General features: G+C 37.7%; 1 protein-coding gene across 1 annotated transcript in view; it reads left to right on the top strand.

Annotated features, from left to right (window-relative positions):
* Positions 1-18,952, top strand: part of LOC133322062 (disks large homolog 5) — a 167,806-nt gene that overhangs the window by 134,802 nt on the left and 14,052 nt on the right. Inside the window, exons 2-3 of the mRNA XM_061531127.1 lie at positions 9,310-10,166; positions 10,234-10,366. Of these exons, the coding sequence (XP_061387111.1) occupies positions 9,321-10,166; positions 10,234-10,366 (979 nt within the window). The 5' untranslated portion in view covers positions 9,310-9,320. The remainder of the gene's footprint in view (positions 1-9,309; positions 10,167-10,233; positions 10,367-18,952) is intronic.

The raw sequence follows: 18,952 nt of genomic DNA, 5'->3' as shown, positions 1-18,952 counted from the left end.
CTTAACACACATCATTCTATACCTAATTCATTACGCTGTGCCAAATTTTGTCCAAATCGTGAGATATATAGGGACTTTCGTGCACCATTTACCTTAATTTGGACGAAAATATATATGGGAGCAATATCTAAATCTGAACCGATTTTTCCCAATTTCAATAGGATCATAAATGCGATATGTACTTTGTTCACAAAAATACATGGACGGACAGACGGACATGCATAAATCGACTCAGAAAGTGATTCTATTTTCCTTTTGCCTATTACAAACACATGCACAAAGACATAATACCCTGTACCACAGTGTGGTGAAGGGTATAAAAACAGAAGACTGACAGGTATTCTCGCAGGACATTTCAATCTGCAGGCATATTTACACGCGAAGTAGCAGGTGTAGAAACTGTGGGGAAGACTGTGAAATGCTGGAACATTTCCTACGCCACTGCCCAGCCTGTGCACGGTAATTCTTGGGAAATGACACTGTCCCCGAACTTACCGACCTAAGAGGGTGTGAATGCAAAAGTCTAAAGGACCTCATAGAACATAGAATTCCTAGAAATACAAGAAGTCCAATCTTGTGATGTTCTTTTTCCAATTCTATTACCTTTCTAGCACAACGACAGGCCTTACACTGGCTTAAGTGTACATCTATCCTACTATCCAACCTAATCTAGCCTATTTTTTTTTTTTTTTTTTTTTTTTGAAGAGGTAGTATAGTGTGTGAGTTTTCGTTTATGAGGGAATGGTTAAAGACGTTTGTTTTTGAAAACGAGTTCTGTAAGTAATTAATTAAATCTTCGTTAAGTTCGGTTGGGTTCCAATGGACAATACAACCATGGCTAAATTAATATATATTTTTATTTTAATCAAGAATAAATATACGTTATGGGGTCCTATCGAAAAATTCCTCAGTTACTGTAACGTCAAAAAAGTCACTGCATGTATAGTAATACCTACGATCGCTCCATCCACCATAGCAACGACGAAAACATTGACATTTAACAGCGACTTTTACACTACAATATAATTCTCGTTCACGTTGTTAAACCGCAAACATAAGTATTTTAGTTCCATCCACTGAAAGGAGGCTTGCTGTTTTTTGTGTTCTGGGTGATCATTATCATACGCAATTCTTTTTGGGAATACATACACACAGAAGCTTCGGTCTACGGTTCCACACAGACGCTTCGGCTTACTGTTTCACACAGAGGATTCGGCTTACTGTTCGTAGTTAGATATAGTACGAGCTCTTAGTCATTATGTACTACTAACCTGTTCCCGATCATCGTTAAATCGTCGAAGCCCAACAACCATCGTTCCCGATCACCGTTAAATCGTCGTAACCGTTCCCGACAATCACCATTCTCGATCACTGTTAAATGATCTTTGCGGATCGTCGTCTCCGACTCTCAATAACCATCGATTCCGATCACCTTTAAATCGTCGTAACCGCTCTCGACAATCGCCATTCCCGATCACCGTCGGAGTACTAGCTTCGTTAAAAATAATTGCTGTATCAAATACCTCCTCTTCAATCAACAAATGTTAAGGGTTAATAGATGGGTAGCATTCAATTAATCTAGAAGGCCCAGGCCCTTTTTATTAGTATAATTACTAACCCACGCAATGTGGTGTGAGTAAGCTTCGCTACTAATTTGTTTCGTTACCGGTTTCCTTTGCGTTCCTTAACAGTCGCTGCAGATCTGCCGTTGGTGGTAGTATCGGCGAGACGAGCTGAAGACTGATGCCAGGTAAATGTTACTCGCTTTTTGTGAAGAGAAGGAAAGGATAGATTTTTCCATTAGAGCCATTGTTGCCGATGTGAGTTTTTTAGATAACCTCAATCAATTGCCATCTTCGCTCTCTCACTATTTTTTATAGGTGTTTCTTCCTCGATATTTTTTGTGGCTTTCTCCTCCACAATACTTGCCTTTCCAATCTTTAAATTGACAGCGTAGTGCGCATTACCCTTAGTCTTAGCCAGTATTACCATTAAAAACTGTCCAAGCCAACCACAAGGAAATTCCACTCCTCTCTACCTTGTGGGAGACTTCTGACTTCTTCGCCTAAAGTGTTTTGTTCCGTGGCCTTTTGTAATATCTATTTTCCGCAACCTGCTTACATTTTATTGACTCCCTTATGAGGACAATGATTTCCATTAGTTTCCTCAGGACTTTAATGCTATTTAAGGAACCAAACATAAGCATAAAGTAATGACCCTTCGTTTCCAGCTTGTCCAAATCTACGGGACCCCTTCTTGCAGAAGGTTATCCATGATCTTACATATTATAGATCGCAACCATTTTAGTTTACCGTACTCACTATTTTCGTTGATCACTCCATAACTGAGCTCCTCTGTAGCGCCTTCTGGAAACATTCGTATAAGATGGCGGATGCTTACCAATTGTTGTTGACGTCTACATTTTTCCTTAAAGCCGGTTGGTCCTTTTGGAATTTCCAGTCGTTACGGAACATTCCGATGCAGCGCTTTATATATGGATACTCGAGTCAGCTCGCCGACCTCAGTCGATAGATTCCCGTGACAGTCTACCTCAACTTTGGATTGGCTCCACTTTCTTTTTATATATCTTTTTTTTGCAGGCTTGCCATTCGTCTGCTGTTACGGATACCTAATCCACTCCGCCGCTTCTCAGGAAGTAGAGGAAAGGTCAGGCTTATCCTTTTGATAATCAGTTTGCTGTTCGCAATTGTTTCTCCGTTTTCTGCGCCGGATAGTTGCGTTGTCGTGAGCTCAGCAATGACTTTGTTCACTTTTTCCATCATCTTATCAGCCTCTTACTCTCGTATTCAGATTCGGAATTTGATTTTGAGTCCCCACCTGTCTCGAAAGGATAGGTCGAGATTGTTCTTCCCCGGTGATTCTTAACACTAGATTTAATCATTTGAAACTTGATACCATTATATCTGATGAGTGAATTCGTTTTCGGAATGGTTCTAGATTTGTCATTTTTAAAGTTTACAACCATTTGGTGTGTTACCAGAAGAAGAAGAGCAATCGACTTCATCTTCGGATATGATTTTAATTTTGTAAAAAATATTACTTTGTGCGAAGTTGGGGTCAACATCTTCGGTTGATCTAGGTCAAATACTATGATGCGTAATGTTTTTAACTGAGTCGGACACTCAATGCACTCGGTATGAGATTCATTTTTTTACTGTGATCCTTTGTGGGAGCAGTATCGAAATGGGTATACTTAATCCAGGTTTAGTAAAACTATTAACATATTCAATATTTGGAAGAAATCGAATACTCCAGGGACTTAACAAATGTTGACCATTTCTGAGGGAGGTCCAATAGTGAACCGATAGGAGCCGTCTTCATACTTCATTCATTTTATGGGAAAAATTAGTGTATGAAGTTATATTTCTTTTTACTCTACTGACCACTGTGCATTTTACTTTCCCACTCTCTCATTGCACACTCCTTGCATCAGCGCAAATTGATAAGAGAATGAATGACTGTTGCATTGTCACAAAAATCCCGACACGTTTTTATAATCTTCTTCACATGCTTGTTGCATCCACACATTGCCACCATCACTAAAGAATTTATAGAGAGTTTATTGTATGTGTGTAAATAAGCGGGAGCGCGGATAAAGGAGAAGAATGTATTGTAGTACAACACTGAAAAAATATGTCCTTTCAATGCAATTCATCCATCCAGCCGTCCCATCCATTGGATGCATAACTGGCAAACACACACACACTTACACAGCCACTCACCAAGAGATCATATGTTCTGTGTTGTACTGGTTGCTGAGCGTGTATGGCATTGCTGCTTACGCTTCGTTACATCCTTTCTTCTTGTTCTGATTCTTTATTCGTTGTTTCCATTGTTGTTGATAGTGATTCCTATTTTTTGTTATTGTCTGTCCGCTTTTTTTGGCAATAATCTCAGAAATACAAAAACGACCAACAAAATGTTATAAATCATATCAAAATGGGCATAAATGAAGAAGGAGGCATGGACAGAACGGGAATGCATTGAAATCAGTTGAGCCGATACACAGAGAATAATAAGGAAATGGTTATATGTGGGAGTAGAGACCTTGAATATTTTCATTTCTTTGTTGGTTATTTTGATTTTTTCGTAGTTCGCTTTTTTCTGTTGTTTTGTGTTGCTCTGTTTCCATACATGTTAACATCATTTAAATACAATACAAATGAATACGAACAACCAAAATGACCTTTACGTTGGCACAACACTGAACTGCACTGCACTGCCCAACAATGAATACAAATATTGGTCCAAAAATAATCAAGAAGGAATGATTCTTTTGGGCCGTTATATTTTTTATCACTACTAAATGGGTTGGAATGGAGAGGGAATTTTCGATTTTACATATTTTTGTTACAATTTTTATGTGAGTAAAATGTTAACCGATAGCACATGTTTTCGAATATAAAAATGTATGAGGAGCAAGTAAAAATAAAGAATTAACAAGTGAAAAAGCGTTAAGGTCGGCCGCAACCGAATTTTGGATACCCTCCACCATAGATATACTGACAGGTACTTGAAATGAAAATAAAGATAACATACCAAAAAAAGACCTTTCTACAAACTGATTATGTGAACCAAATACAAATTTCAGCAATTTTAAATTAATATTTATACCCTCAGCCTTATGGCTAATGTGGGTGTATACACTTTGATACAGTGAAAATGCGCCTCGTTGAAATATTGGTTCTAGACCCCCCGTTTTTTGGACCAAATCTATTTCAGAAAATTTTGATTTCATCCAAACTTTGCCTAACTTATTATTTATTCCAAACTTTGTTCAAGTTCGAAGATGGGAAATATCGGTCCACTCCTTCTGGTACGTCCCACACAGGGGCTGACGTAAATCCGGGCTATAATTCATAAATAGTACATTATCGAATCTTACGTTCTATCCTCCGCAGATGGAATGATTACAACAGAGTCTTAGAATCAAACCCAAAACGAAGAACAAATCAGATAACTATTTTAATATAAACAAGTGAAAAAGCGTTAAGTTCGGCCGGGCCGAACTTTGGATATAGATATATTGTCTATGGTGGAGGGTATCCAGGTACTTGAAATTAAAATATAGGGAAAATACCAAAAAGTGGACCTATATTTCAACAAACCGGTTATGTAAACAATAATGTAAACTATAAAAAAATTTCAGAAATTTTTAATGGACAATTATACCCTTAGCTTTATGGATAATGAAGGTGTATACACTTTAACACGGTTAAAATTGTTCTAGACCCCATGTTTCTTTGGACCAAATTTGTTTCAGAAAATTTTGATTTCATCAAAACTTTGGCTATGTTATTATTTCTTCCAAACTTAGTTCATGTTCAAAGATGGGGAATATTGGTCCACTCCTTCTGGTACCTCCCAAACAGGGGCTAGGTCTAAATACGGGTTATAGTTCATATATAGTTCATTATCGAGCCTTACGTTCTAGTTTTTTATCTCGATATCCTTGTAGGGAAATTTTCTACCATATACGACTACAAAATACCAAATTTCAGCGAATTCACTTGAAAAACGTACTCTAGATCCTAAAAATAGCGAAAATTGGGGATACCCTTATATAGGGGCTACCAGAAAAATTGGATCTATTTTTATAATTTTTGGTGGAGACATTTGGCACCCATTAGGAATCAAATGTACCAAATTTCAGCGAATTCGGTTGAAAAACGCCCTCAAGAACCCCAAAATACCGACATTTGAGGGGTACCCTTATATGGGGGCTACCAGAAAAAATGCACCTATATCTATTATTTTTAGTGGAGAGATTTGCTACCCAATAAGAACTCAAAGTACTAAATAACAGCCAATTATGTTGAAAACTACGATCAAAACCCCCGAAATACTGAAAATTAGAGGGTACCGTTATATGGGGGCTATCAGAAAAAGTGGGTCCATTCCTATTATTTTTTTGTAGAGACATTTAGTACCCAATAAGAACCCAATCTACCAAATTTCAGCGAATTCGGCTGAAAAACGCGCTCAAGAACCCCAAAATACGGAAAATTAGTAGGTACCCATATATGGGAGCTATGCCCAAACGTGGACCGGTATATCCCAACTTCGAACTTGACCTGCCTGCAGACAAAATACAAACCTATGCAAAATTTCTGCAGCCTATCTCAATTCCTTCAGAAGATAGCGTGATTACAACAGACGTACGGACGGACATGGCTAGATCGTCTTAGAATAGAAAATACAAAACATTGCAACCACTTCGATGAGAACGTGCTCCTAAAATCGTTAAAATACTGACATTGTTATATTGAGGCTATGGATGCTGTTCCCAAGACAAATACAATACCTACAAATAAGGTCTAGCCGTTATAAGAGGGCTATACCAAAAGTACGACCAATTTTTACTATTTTGGGTTGGCAGATTTGCCATCCAATGAGAAATCAAAATATCAAATTATCGCCTCTTCGGATGTAAAACGTGCCTCATCATACCGAGGATTTCAGGCGTAATTATAGGCATATAAAGTTTTTTTTCGTTTGTAACTCATCAAAATACTCATTTTCCGATTCATTTCATGACCAGCGTAAAACTCTATGACGATTTACAAAGGTCCTCTAAACGAATTGAAATAAATCGCCAAAATTTTGCATAGAGTTGCCTTTTGTCGGCAGGCAGGTCCGAATATGTCCTATATCGGTACGCTACTCAACTCAATTCGCTGCAATTTGGTAATTTGGGTTCTTATATAAGTCTACTTTTTAGTGTAACCCTCATATAACGGTACCCCAATTTGTTGGTATTTTGAGGTTTGAGCGTTTCTACAGAAGTCGCTGTAAGTTGGTACTTAAATTTTTATTGCCTACAAAATCTCTTCACTAAACCAGCAAGGAAAGTAGTAAAGTCGGACTGGGCCGACTATATGAAACCCTTCACCACTTTGGGTATATGCGAAGAAACATTGACATGAAATTGAAGGAACTTAAATATGAACATCAATCAATAGGAAGTTTAGTGAACCTATTATATATAATCGGACGAAAATATATATATCTATATCTGAACCGATGTTCACGAAATTTAGCCAAATTTCATGCAAATCGATAGATATATAGGGACTTTGGTGCCCCATTTACCTTTAATCGGACGAAAATATATATGGGAGCTATATCTAAATCTGACCCGATTTTCTCGAAACTAGACACCCGCCATTATAGACTCAATTCAGAACACTATGATAAACTTCGTGCAATTCGAAAGATATATAGGGACTTTGGTGCACCATTTACATAAAATCGGACGAAAATATATATGGGAGCTATATGTAAATCTGACCCGATTTTGCCATTTACATAAAATCGGACGAAAATATATATGGGAGCTATATGTAAATCTGACCCGATTTTGCCGAAACTTGACACACATCATTCTGGGCCCAATTCAGTGCCCTATGCATTTCATCATCCGATTTCATCCCAACTTTCCACATCGTAATATTTCTTCCAAACTTAGTTAAGTTCGAAGATGGGTAATAATGGTCCAATCCTAGTACCTCCCCCACAAAGTTGTGAACATTTTGCTGAAATATAATTTTATCATATCATGCGAACGAACTATCGGACTTAAACAAATGTTTGAAAACCTATTATATTTACCAAGCCTTGATCAAGTTATAAGGTGGGACCTGTTGTTCTACTTCTTCCGGTACCTCCCTCACAAAGCGGCACAATTGTCAATATTTATAAATCCAATGTTTGGGGAATGGTTCGATTGTTCTATTGATCTACGCACATCGTAATATTTATCAAACTCAAATCAAGTTCGAAAATGGGGAAAATAGGTCCATTACTTTTGGAACTTCCCCCACAAAATATCATACGAACAGAGCATTCGATTCGAATAAAACTTTTTACAACCTAATATTTTAACCATGCCTGTTGGAAGATGGGACGTATCGGTCTACTCTATCTATAACCTCCCCCACAATGGGTCAACTTTTTGAAAACTTTTAAATCTCATATGAAACAAACGGAATATCCAATTTTATAGAAACTTTGCACCTGGTAATATATTTTCCCCTTCATAGAAAATGCTTGAATATGGCACACGTTGGTCCATCCTTCTTGTACCTTTCCCACAAAGAGTCAACATTTTGAATATTTGTTAATCCAATATCAAGATAATGGACAGTCTAATTTGATCCAAACTTTGCAAATCGTAATATTCTTCCAAACCTACATTAAATTCTAAGATGGGGTCTATAGGGCATCTGTCCAAAGATGGTCAACTCTTGGAAAAAAACATTGATCTTTTATAAAGCGAATAATAAAGCCAGTGCTTTATTCCGTAGATCTCCACAAACCATATGCTGAGGGTATATTTCCGACTGACACTTTTTGGCAGATAAAAAAAAAATATATGACTTTAAGTGAGTCTACTATGATCGGAACACAGCGATCCAACACGCCAACAACCGATGAAAACATTGAAATTGTGAAGAAAATTATTTCGGATTATCATCCAATCACTATCATAGAGGTTGCTGATGTTATTGGCATATTTTTCGACTCTTTCCAAACAATACCAATATTATAGGCATTAAACGTATGTACTGCAGCGAAGATGTTTTCAAATTGGGCCTTTATGTCTCTAAAATCTAGCTCACGCAGGGAAGGACCATATTGAACAGGGTATTGTAATCATAAAAATATTTAGGCTATCAATGAGCTAAGATCCATAAGAACTATTTCCTTCAAGTCCGGCGCAATTGTATTCCAGAAATTATGTCCATTCGGGAGTTATAAGGTTCCTGTTGAACCGACTGTTCTGAAGCACCATTTTCTAACGAAAATGATGACAGCTCGAAGCAAAATAATTCCTCTAGTCTCACAATCTATAGTATTGTGCCTCTGAGGTGCATAGTCGCAATATAGCAACTGTAGGTACCAAAAAAGCTCTTGAATTCAGATTCTGCCAGCGTTCCCTCTCAAGAGGTATCATGCCATGGAAATATTCCCAACAGGTCATTCTGTTTGTAGGTCAATATTTTGAAATATCCCTCATATAACTGCCACGGTTATTTTCAGCTATTTTAAATGTCCATTCCGCATCTTCCAACAGAAGCTGATGTAGTTTAACATTCTACATATATTTTGGGTACCAACTGGATTTGGTTTTTCTTTGGATTCTCAGCTGGGGGATTACTAATTCGGTTTGGTGAAACTTCACGTCATATTGATCTTGTACAGCTGTAAATATTTAGACCTTTCCTACTTTTAAAAACTAAAACATTAATGTATTCCTTATTTCACTTTCTTTCTCTCATTATCCAGTCTGACTTGTAATGCGCCTTGGGGGTGGTGTACCATACGACGGCGACCCCCCGACAATGAGCGCTGCTGGCAACGACTATGCCGAATTATGCGATCTTGGACCTACGCGATGGAGTTCGCGCGGCTACTATCATGTACCACCACCTGCGCACAGTTCATCACTGCATCCTAGCATCCTGCAGACATCCACCCAATCGTCATCCAGTGTACCAACGGGTGGCTCAGCCGGTCTTACAGCTCATCACCTGCGCGTTGCACCGCCCACAAGTAGTTACGAAGCGGAAGATATTGCCGCTGCCTACGGTATGACAACACCGCCGCCCGGCATTACCGATTTATCGAATAGTTACGCTGTTAACTCACGTATAGGCAATAGTACAAGTTCGCTACGAACTGGTCCAACATCATCGGCGGCAGCAGCGGCGGCCGCGGCAGCAGTTGGTGCAGGCACAGGCCGTTCGGGTTTATATTATTCACCGCCCGGTACCTCGTATACGATCATAGAACGGCCACATTCGCCGCATTACTATTACAATTCGGCGGGTGTTGCGACCAAGGGCGGTTCGCTGCCGGGTCGTGGTTCTGCATATTTGTCCTCATCGCCGTCGAACTATCTGAACAGCGGTATGAGTGGGACATTGCCTACCTCAACTGCTGCACGACATGCAATGAATTCCGCTTCGGGCATGGCCAATGGCAATAAGAAACGGCCAATATCGCCGGAGCAGGTGCTGCGCATGTTTGGCGCTACCCAATCGTCTTCAGTTCCTACTAGCAGCTATCATTATAGTAATGGTACGAGAGATCGCACCGGTCGTCGTAGTCCCGCCAGTAGTCCACCATCAACAACGCATCAGGTGGGTTATGGGTAACAATCTATAAAGAGGATTTCAAAATAAGCGTTACCTCTTTTTGTTTTTGCAGATCTATCGTGAACGTGAAAGAGATCGCAGCATGACAAATATCCATGAACTAACGACACGCACTGTGACCATGTCCCGTGATCAACAAATTGATCATGGATTTGGTATTTGTGTTAAAGGAGGTAAAGACTCAGGTAAGTAATAAAAATTAAAAAATCTATACCCCAAAATCAACACCCTTTCTTTTATAATATGCTGACATCGACATGAACATCAATAACCATGCCAGCCATTCATTGCTTCATTCACAAAGAAGCTTAACGGGAAAATGCACACAAAGTGGTTCATTTTTTATGCAATCAATTGTTGGCAAAATAGACTACCATAAGCCATAACGCCCTCGTTCCAATTACCTTCTCCTCGCACCCACAACAGGTCTATTAACCGCCGTTTCACATAGAATAGAATCGAGTGAATATTTAAGTCAGCAGCAACGTATTAAATATGAAATTCAATACGACCAGCATGTGTCGTTTTTCCTTTTATTCTAGTTGCGATATTCAATAAACGACGACTTCATGCCATAATAATGCCAACTCACCACCACCATACCTCGGAATACCCCTCCTCCTGCATACTTAGTGTGTATTTATGTACTTACACATTATTATTATTAGCAGTAGTAGTGGTTGTATGTATGTGTATCCCAGCTTTTCTATAAACCTTTTCTTATTTGCCTCCAGTACACCTACCTATCGAACTCATCCCTACTACTTGGTCTATTCAATAATAGGACTTAATAATCAATAGATGGCAGGGTTGCCATCCACAGAGTTTTCGGGCAGAAAATATTACATTACTTTGAAATATGAAAAACTGTATATTTGGTCGGATCTCAAACAAATTTCAGCCACGTGGGTAGTAAAATTCTGATAGGAATTAGTAAATATCTAAAATGAGGTTTGAGTATAGGTTAGGTTAAGCTTAGGGATGTGCAGAAAAAAAGAGATATGGAAAGATCTATAGGGGAGAAAAGAAGGGGGATAGAAAGAGATAAGAAGCTTCAAGAAGTCTGAGACGGTAAGTATGATATAGTATCGATGGCTATAGAGATCGGGCAGAAGATATATTACGTGTCAAGGTTACACTTTCCCTACCACTTTAGGTTTCTAATTATGCTGTAGATTAGAGCAGGTTCAATTGTTGAGAAGAAGCTAAGACTCTGTGGAAAATGAGCACCCAATAGTCTGTGCCGCCTGTAAGCCAGGACTGGACAGTGACACAGGAGATGCTCAATTGTCTCCGTCTCCTCCTCGTCAACGCAGAGTCTACTGTAAGCAAAATAATTCCTCTAGTCTCACAATCTATAGCATTGTGGATCCTGCTGTCATAGAATTGCGAACCTTCTAGCTTCCAAGACTTTGAAATTAATCTCTCAAATAATTAGGACATCGGCTCCATTGACAGTTGTGTGGGTGAGTTAACCTCCCTATTCACATCAACGTGTGTCCGTGTTCCTTAACAGCTTAGAAAGTGGACATCTCCTCTGAATTTTTCTCCTATGATGTAGTCGTGTATAAATCTCAGTAATCCTTTCGGGCAGGTGCGGATGGATATACCGTCTACTTTGTCGTTAGTTGCCGATAATATTGCCGCATAATATGTTCACAATACAACATCTGGATGTGCCAGGAAAGCTTTCGAATTCAGATTCCGTCAAAATTCCCTCTCAAGTGATACCATGCCTTGAAAATCCTCTCAACAGACAATTTCGTTTCTCAAAATATAATACATCCCCCATTTATTGTTCCAGCCGATTGGAGTCACCTTGAAGCTTATTTCTAAAAATTTTTCCATTAATTTAACTTTTGAGTCTTGGAAGGTGTTGAAATCGACTTTCTAGAAATATTTACTCCCTAAGTTATAGGTTTTAATTTTTCTTTCTCGGGTTGAGAGTTGAAAAGTTCTGCTCGATGGAACTTGACCAAGTTCACATCTCGTTCTACTATAATTAAGTTTGTTAAACTTATTCACCTATCTACTGTAATCAATTGCATCATGATCCCATTTACTAGTAGAGGCCCTGATATTGTAATGACCAGTACTTATTCCTGCCATTACTCTTATTTCAGCTTTGCTTAGGTTCAACAGTGAGTGTGTCCTTTTGGTAGAAAGATTCGGCCAAATAAATCTTGACACATTGCACCTAGGTTCGTTGTGCCATAGGTCATAGGCTCGTCGAAGAACGCCTCAAAGTTCCGATAAAGATGACACAATGGTGGTTTGATTGAGTCATCAATTGCTACATCAGTGGATTGAGATCCTCGTCTAGCTAATTCGTCTGCTCTTTCCTTACCCGTGATGTCACGGTGTTCTGGTAGCCAACACAGCCAATAGCAGTAAGTAAATTCTTCCAAAGCTGTTTTACACTTGAGGACGGCCTTAGATGTGATGTAACACGATTTGATGGCTTTAAGAGCCGACCTCTGCATCCCGACTTTTTATGAACTCCGCTGCCTTCCAAATGACGAAGATTTCAGCTTGGAAAACACTACAATTTCAATCAAGCTTGTAGGTTAACTGAAGGCCTAGCCTTTCACAGTAGCCGCCGGCCCCTGTACCTTTTCCATCTTGGATCCGTCTGTATAGAATGCCAGACCGTTCAGAGGAGGGTTACTCCGGTTCCAGTCGTCTCTACTAGGAAATGGTTTGAGTATTAAAAAATAATAAAATTAAGTCGGCCCTGTTAAAAATGTTATTTGTTATGTTATTGAAAATGTAATCAATACCACGGAATCCCAAATTTTGCATTACTGGAAAAAAGAAATTACACCACAATATAATTGGAATTGTCCCTCAGATGATAATCAATCGGTACCGCAAATAAAATGAAAGGAAATGTCAGTCTAACTATAATCGATCAAAAGTTCAATTGTAGAATCACCGAAAATTCTCATCGAAGACCGAAACCTCTTAATATCAAAAGGCAGTAAATAATCCAAAGGTCTTATTGTAGAAGACCGGAAAGTCTATTTGTAGAACAACAGAAGGGACTTATTATACAAATTCAGAAGATTTTCTTGAAATGTTTATTATTCTAGGTTTGGTTTTTGGCTAAATAATCTAAATCGGATGGTACACTTTTAAGAAAGATATTCCAAATTTGCCCTATATAGGTTTATTTTTGCGAGAGAGATCACCTAGATCACCTCGAACTCGATATGCTGAACTACTTCGGTTGGATAATTTTGCTGGAGCTTCAAAATACACAAATGGGTTTATTTTGCAGCAAATTTGTCATGAAGCGAATAATCAGCTTGAGCAACGTAGGACGGATAATTCGGAGTGATAAACAACTATTGCCTGGTGTCTTCAGAGAAATCAGAAAAATTCCGAAATACGAACAAGAGAAGACGAATCATTGTATCCATGACAAATCGGTCTAAACCACTGAAGCACAAACCAGTACAATAACGTCCATGGTTAGACACGTATTCTCTTCTCTCTTCTTTTCGTCAGTCGTCTTAATACCCTCAGCTTTATGGCTAATGAGGATATAACACTTTGATACGGCAAAAATGTGCCTCATCAAAATATTAGTTTAAGACTTCATGTTTCTTTGGACCAAATCCGTTTCAGACAATTTGGAGACGATTAACAAATGTCTGTCTGTCTGTTTAGCCAGCAGAGGCGCACGATAACTCTCGACATCGTTTACTCCGATTTCAAACTTTGGACATCGTTATATTTCTTTTGAACTTCCTTCTTGTCAATCGGCCTAACTTTTGGCCTTTGGGGCATCAATTTATATAAAATCGCACGAAAATATATATTGGAGCAATATGTAAATTTTATCGTTTATTTTTGCCTGTTACCAACATATTCACAAAGACATAATACTCTGCACTACAGTGTGGTAAAGGGCAAAAAAACGTGTGCCAAAAATAATTTTAATATCATGCCAACGGACTATCCGACTTGAACCATACTTTGCACAACTTATTACCTTTACCAAGCCAACATCAAGTTTAAAGATGGGAATCAATGGTCCCCTCCTTCTGGTACCTCCCCTACAAATAGTCAACATTTTCAATATTTATAAATCCAATATCAGGCGAATTGAATGATCGATGGTATCAAATATCTTTGTCGGCCTGTTCTGCTTGAGCTCTCTAGTTACATGTGCAGAAATCACGTGCAATGCTGTTATTGTATTGTACTGCTTCCAGAATCCGTGTCGAGGATCGGCAAGCATTCTAGAATGCTTCGGAGCAGAGATGCCCTAATACATCAAGCTACTGGCAGCAAATGATCCTGAAAGATTTTGCCTGCTTCCAGTAGCAGAACGCCATGCACATTTCCCATGCATCGGAAATTTTTGGGTGGCTAACGACAAATTGAGGACTTTGGATAATCCTGGTTCATCCATCATAAATATTGCATCTAAGTTGCAACATCTTCAAACGTAAATTAGGTTATTACCCGCCATTAATTTATTTCATACTGTGACAATTGGTTGAACGAATAGAACGAATAATCTTAAAAGATGTCCCAGAGAAATTTTGTCCTCTGAGTGTACGAAAATATTAGAACTTTCGAACAACTTTGGTAATTGTATTTATTTAAGAATATTTGCAACGCCTCGATATTTTTGTTGGAAACCTTATGAAGAATATTTACTATTGATCAGAATAAAATTGTATGCCGATTTATTATTGCTCTTTTTCTATATGTCCATATGGGTTTTTGAGCTAAACTACATCTGTCCAGTTAACAGGTCCATATTTTGACATAGTCTCTCCATATTCCTTGAGCCTTAAACAAAATTACACACAATTTTCGAAATATGTTTCCGTTCCCATACAAAGACCAAGCTTTATTTTCTGTATTTTTAAAAAATTTAGTCGCGTATTACCAACAAAGTGGATGTAATATGGCATTCCGGATACTTGGAGTGTGAAAACATTTTTGCAGAAATGTATAAATATTCCGCTGTATTTCCGGTATTATTAAACCCTCCACCATAAGGTGAAGACCCCATAATGTATTTATATTCTTAATCAGTAATTAAATTCTATGTCGATTTAGTTGAAATCAATGATAGAGATCGCAATAATTTAGATAGAGCTGTGAAAAATTGCACAGACATTGCTAGTACCTACGATGTTTGGTATTGCAAATAGGGTATATCGGTACACGTTATGGTATAGTCCCCATGTAACATTGCCCCAATATTCGGTATTTTGGGTTGTTAGATTCCATTCGGTATTTTGAGGATGTTTGACACATTTTGTTTCAGATTTAATTGTAATTTGGTATTTCGTTTTCTCCTGAATGTCCATCTCATAGTGGAGGGTATAAAAGTTCGGCCCGGCAGAACTTTTTTACTTGTCAAGGTTTTAATTACATTTTCGCTCTGAAATGACATTACGGTTTCTTGAATTTTCCAAAATACCATTGCAAAATTATTGCAATATAAGTCCAGGTTTTGCACAGCCCTTAAAGCACACTGTATCTGTTTTAATATTTTTTGAGGTTTTAGCCGAATGAAATTTGGTAAAAGTTTTTGGTCCATGTTTTATATTGTCTCAATTATGACCTTCCTCATTTATGATAGTTTAAAGTTATTATCCGAATTTTCCTATCGAAGTCTCTGTTGCAGGCATTTGCTAATAACAAATATCGACTTTACATCCATGTAAGAGACACCTTAATAATAGAACATCCATTTCGTCATTAGATACCGTCAGTATCTGCATGTATCTATTATCTGACTCCTGGCAGCTGTTCCAGTCATTTCCAGGAAGCCAAAAATCTAGGCTCGTCGACTACCTTCACCCACATCCAGAGGTCGAGTATATAACAGGAAACTATTGCCGTACAAAAATCTGTGAGGAAAGGAAATATAGCTAGATGAATAAAAAATAACCGCTACCACATTCAATGTTTTTCAAATCCTATAACATTTCTCAAACTCTCATTGTGGTATAGCCAATAGCTACTACTTCGATTTTTTCTCCTCAATCGTAGCTTAACGCTTCCCTGTCTCTTCAGAACTGGGAAGAGGAAAACTTCAGCAGGGGTCAAATCCGGTAAATACGGTGGTTGAGATATGATACCACGAACAGGCAAGCAAGCATCGATGTGTGTGCTGGTACCTTTTCATGATGCAAAACACATGATTGGATTTTTCATTATACTGTGCATTTCTGACGAATTGTGTCCCTCAAATGGCACATAACATTAAGGTAGTATGACCTGGTGTAGGAATTCAAGATTCAAATCCATTGAAGTCGAAGAAAACATTGGGCAAACCCTTCTTATATGTCCGCGCTTTCTTCTGTCTTTTCTTTTCTGGAAGTTTCTATGGGATAATTATGATTTGGTTTTAATGTTGTAATGATACACCCATGATTTGCCACCACTTATGGCCTTATATGAATAATGTGTATCATGGTTGACAATGTTTATAATACCTAAATATACCTAATAAAAATACCTTAAATATGACCCTTCATAAATATTATGGCCGGAGGACTACAATCGAGTAAAGAGGTCCTCAAAATCGAAAGACTAGCGCCTGAAAAACATTCTGTATATTCATGCTGGTTCCGAAACAGATCAATTGTGACAAAAAATACAATGGCAACCCTGAAACTTTGATTTTTGTCGTCGTTATTGTTGTTGTTATTATTCTATGCTAGTTTATTTTACCATTATTCGAAGAGCTTAATATAATAATAAATATACTACTGTTGACGCACACTCAGTCCTATACATAACACACACACACCTACACCCATACCTCTTCACTTGTTCCAAGTACACGTGAGGTAACTTGTAGAACTTATGAACTTTATTTAAACGCTTAGTAACACTTTTAGCAATGGTTCTTGCTGTTGTTGTAGCCACCTACTTCTTCTCTCCCTCTTTCTGGCACCTACTATCTCATCATCCCTGTATTTATTTGAACGTCATTTACAGGTGTCATTTATAAGCTGTATCTGTCAGAGGCAAAAATATATTTTGCAATGAAATGGAAATAGATGAGATTTTCCAACGGGATGAGGAAGAGGTCGGGTTTTCTGTTTATATTAATTTTTAATTGTATTAAAAGAGGAAAAAATAGGAAAGACAACAACAATAACAAAATAACTAATGAAAACCATAATAATAGCATTTATTTTCTATTTAGCTATATATGTAAATAAATACATGCATATGTTTATATGTGTGTGTGTCACGTGTATAGATATTGATTTATTTTCATAATCGAGTATTGCTCTCTTGAAGAAAGCTCAAGTAATACGAAGAAGAACGACAACACTGACATTTATATATTGACAAAAGGACTTAAAATAAAAACAAGTGCACCGAGAAGAAGGATTCAATCACAAGGATATGCAGAAGTGATATCACTTGATTAAAAGAAAATCACATTGCATTTTATTAAATAATAATTTCTATTCAATTTTGAGAGAAGGAAATTGGTATTTTTCTGGAATTTTATTTAGATACATTTGAAAATTGAAATTAATAGAAATTCCTGAGATTGAGTGAGAAGGAAATTTAACTTATCGAAACTAGTTTTAGTTTTGTTATTGTATCACAATTGAAATTTAATTTACATTAAATGATATAATGAAAAATACAGTGGAGGGCAAATATATTTAGAGAATGGGAGATTCGTGAAATATTTGGATATTAACATCCTAACACAATAACACCTAACATCCTAACACAATATAAACCAGTAAGGAAAGTTCAAAAGTCGGACGGGGCCGACTATATGATACCCTTCGCCACTATGGGTACATGCAAGACATCTAAATATCTACAATATCCTGTAGATATAGACATTTCGCATACATCAGTCGGGACCTAATTCAGTACTCTGTGCAAAATTTTGCTTCAATCGGACCAATATTGGGAGTTTGGTGCACAAATTACCTTAAATCAGACGAAACTATATATGGGAGCTATATCTAAATCTGAACCGATTTCAACAAAACTTCGCATTCATCAATGACCAAATTTAGTACGCTGTGCAAAATTTTGTCTCAATCGGATAAATATTGGCAGTATGTTGCTCCATTTACATAAAATCGGACGAAACTATATATAGCATATTTAGATATAAATCTGAACCGATTCCAACAAAATTTCTCATACATAAGTCGGGACCTAATTCAGTACTCTGTGCAAAATATTGCTTTAGTCGGACCACTATTGGGAGTTTGGTGCACTATTTACATGAAATCGGACGAAACTATGCCAAATTTCATACAAATCGGATCATAAATGCGATCTGTACTTTGTTAACAAAAATACATGGACGGACATGCATATATCGACTCAGAAAGTGATTCTATGCATATTCACAAAATGAACCATGGGTCTATCTCGATTATTTTTGCCTGTTACATACATATGCACAACGACACAATACCCTGTACCACAGTGCGGTGAAGGGTATAAGGGGACCACCCCTAAAAGGAGGCGAATATTAATAATTTTTGGTAGGGAGGTTTGTTACCATATACGACTACAAAAAACCAAATTACAAAAAATTTGGTTGAAAAACGCGTTCAAGAACCCCAAAATACAGAAAATTGGAGGGTACCCTTATATGGGGGCTACCCGAAAAAATGAACCTATATTTATAATTCATAGTGGAAAGATTTGCTACCTAATAAGAACTCAATGTTCCAAATTTCAGCGAATTCGGTCCAAAACTGCGATCAGAACCCCCCAAAATACCAAAAATTTGGGAGTACCGT

The sequence above is a fragment of the Musca vetustissima genome, unplaced genomic scaffold (assembly GCF_032173495.1).
Source record: "Musca vetustissima isolate MV318-11 ecotype Yass unplaced genomic scaffold, APGP_CSIRO_Mvet_v1 utg4473, whole genome shotgun sequence".
NCBI lineage: Eukaryota > Metazoa > Arthropoda > Insecta > Diptera > Muscidae > Musca > Musca vetustissima.
Note: the sequence above shows the minus strand (reverse complement) of the source record. Positions and strands in the feature narration are given on the sequence as shown.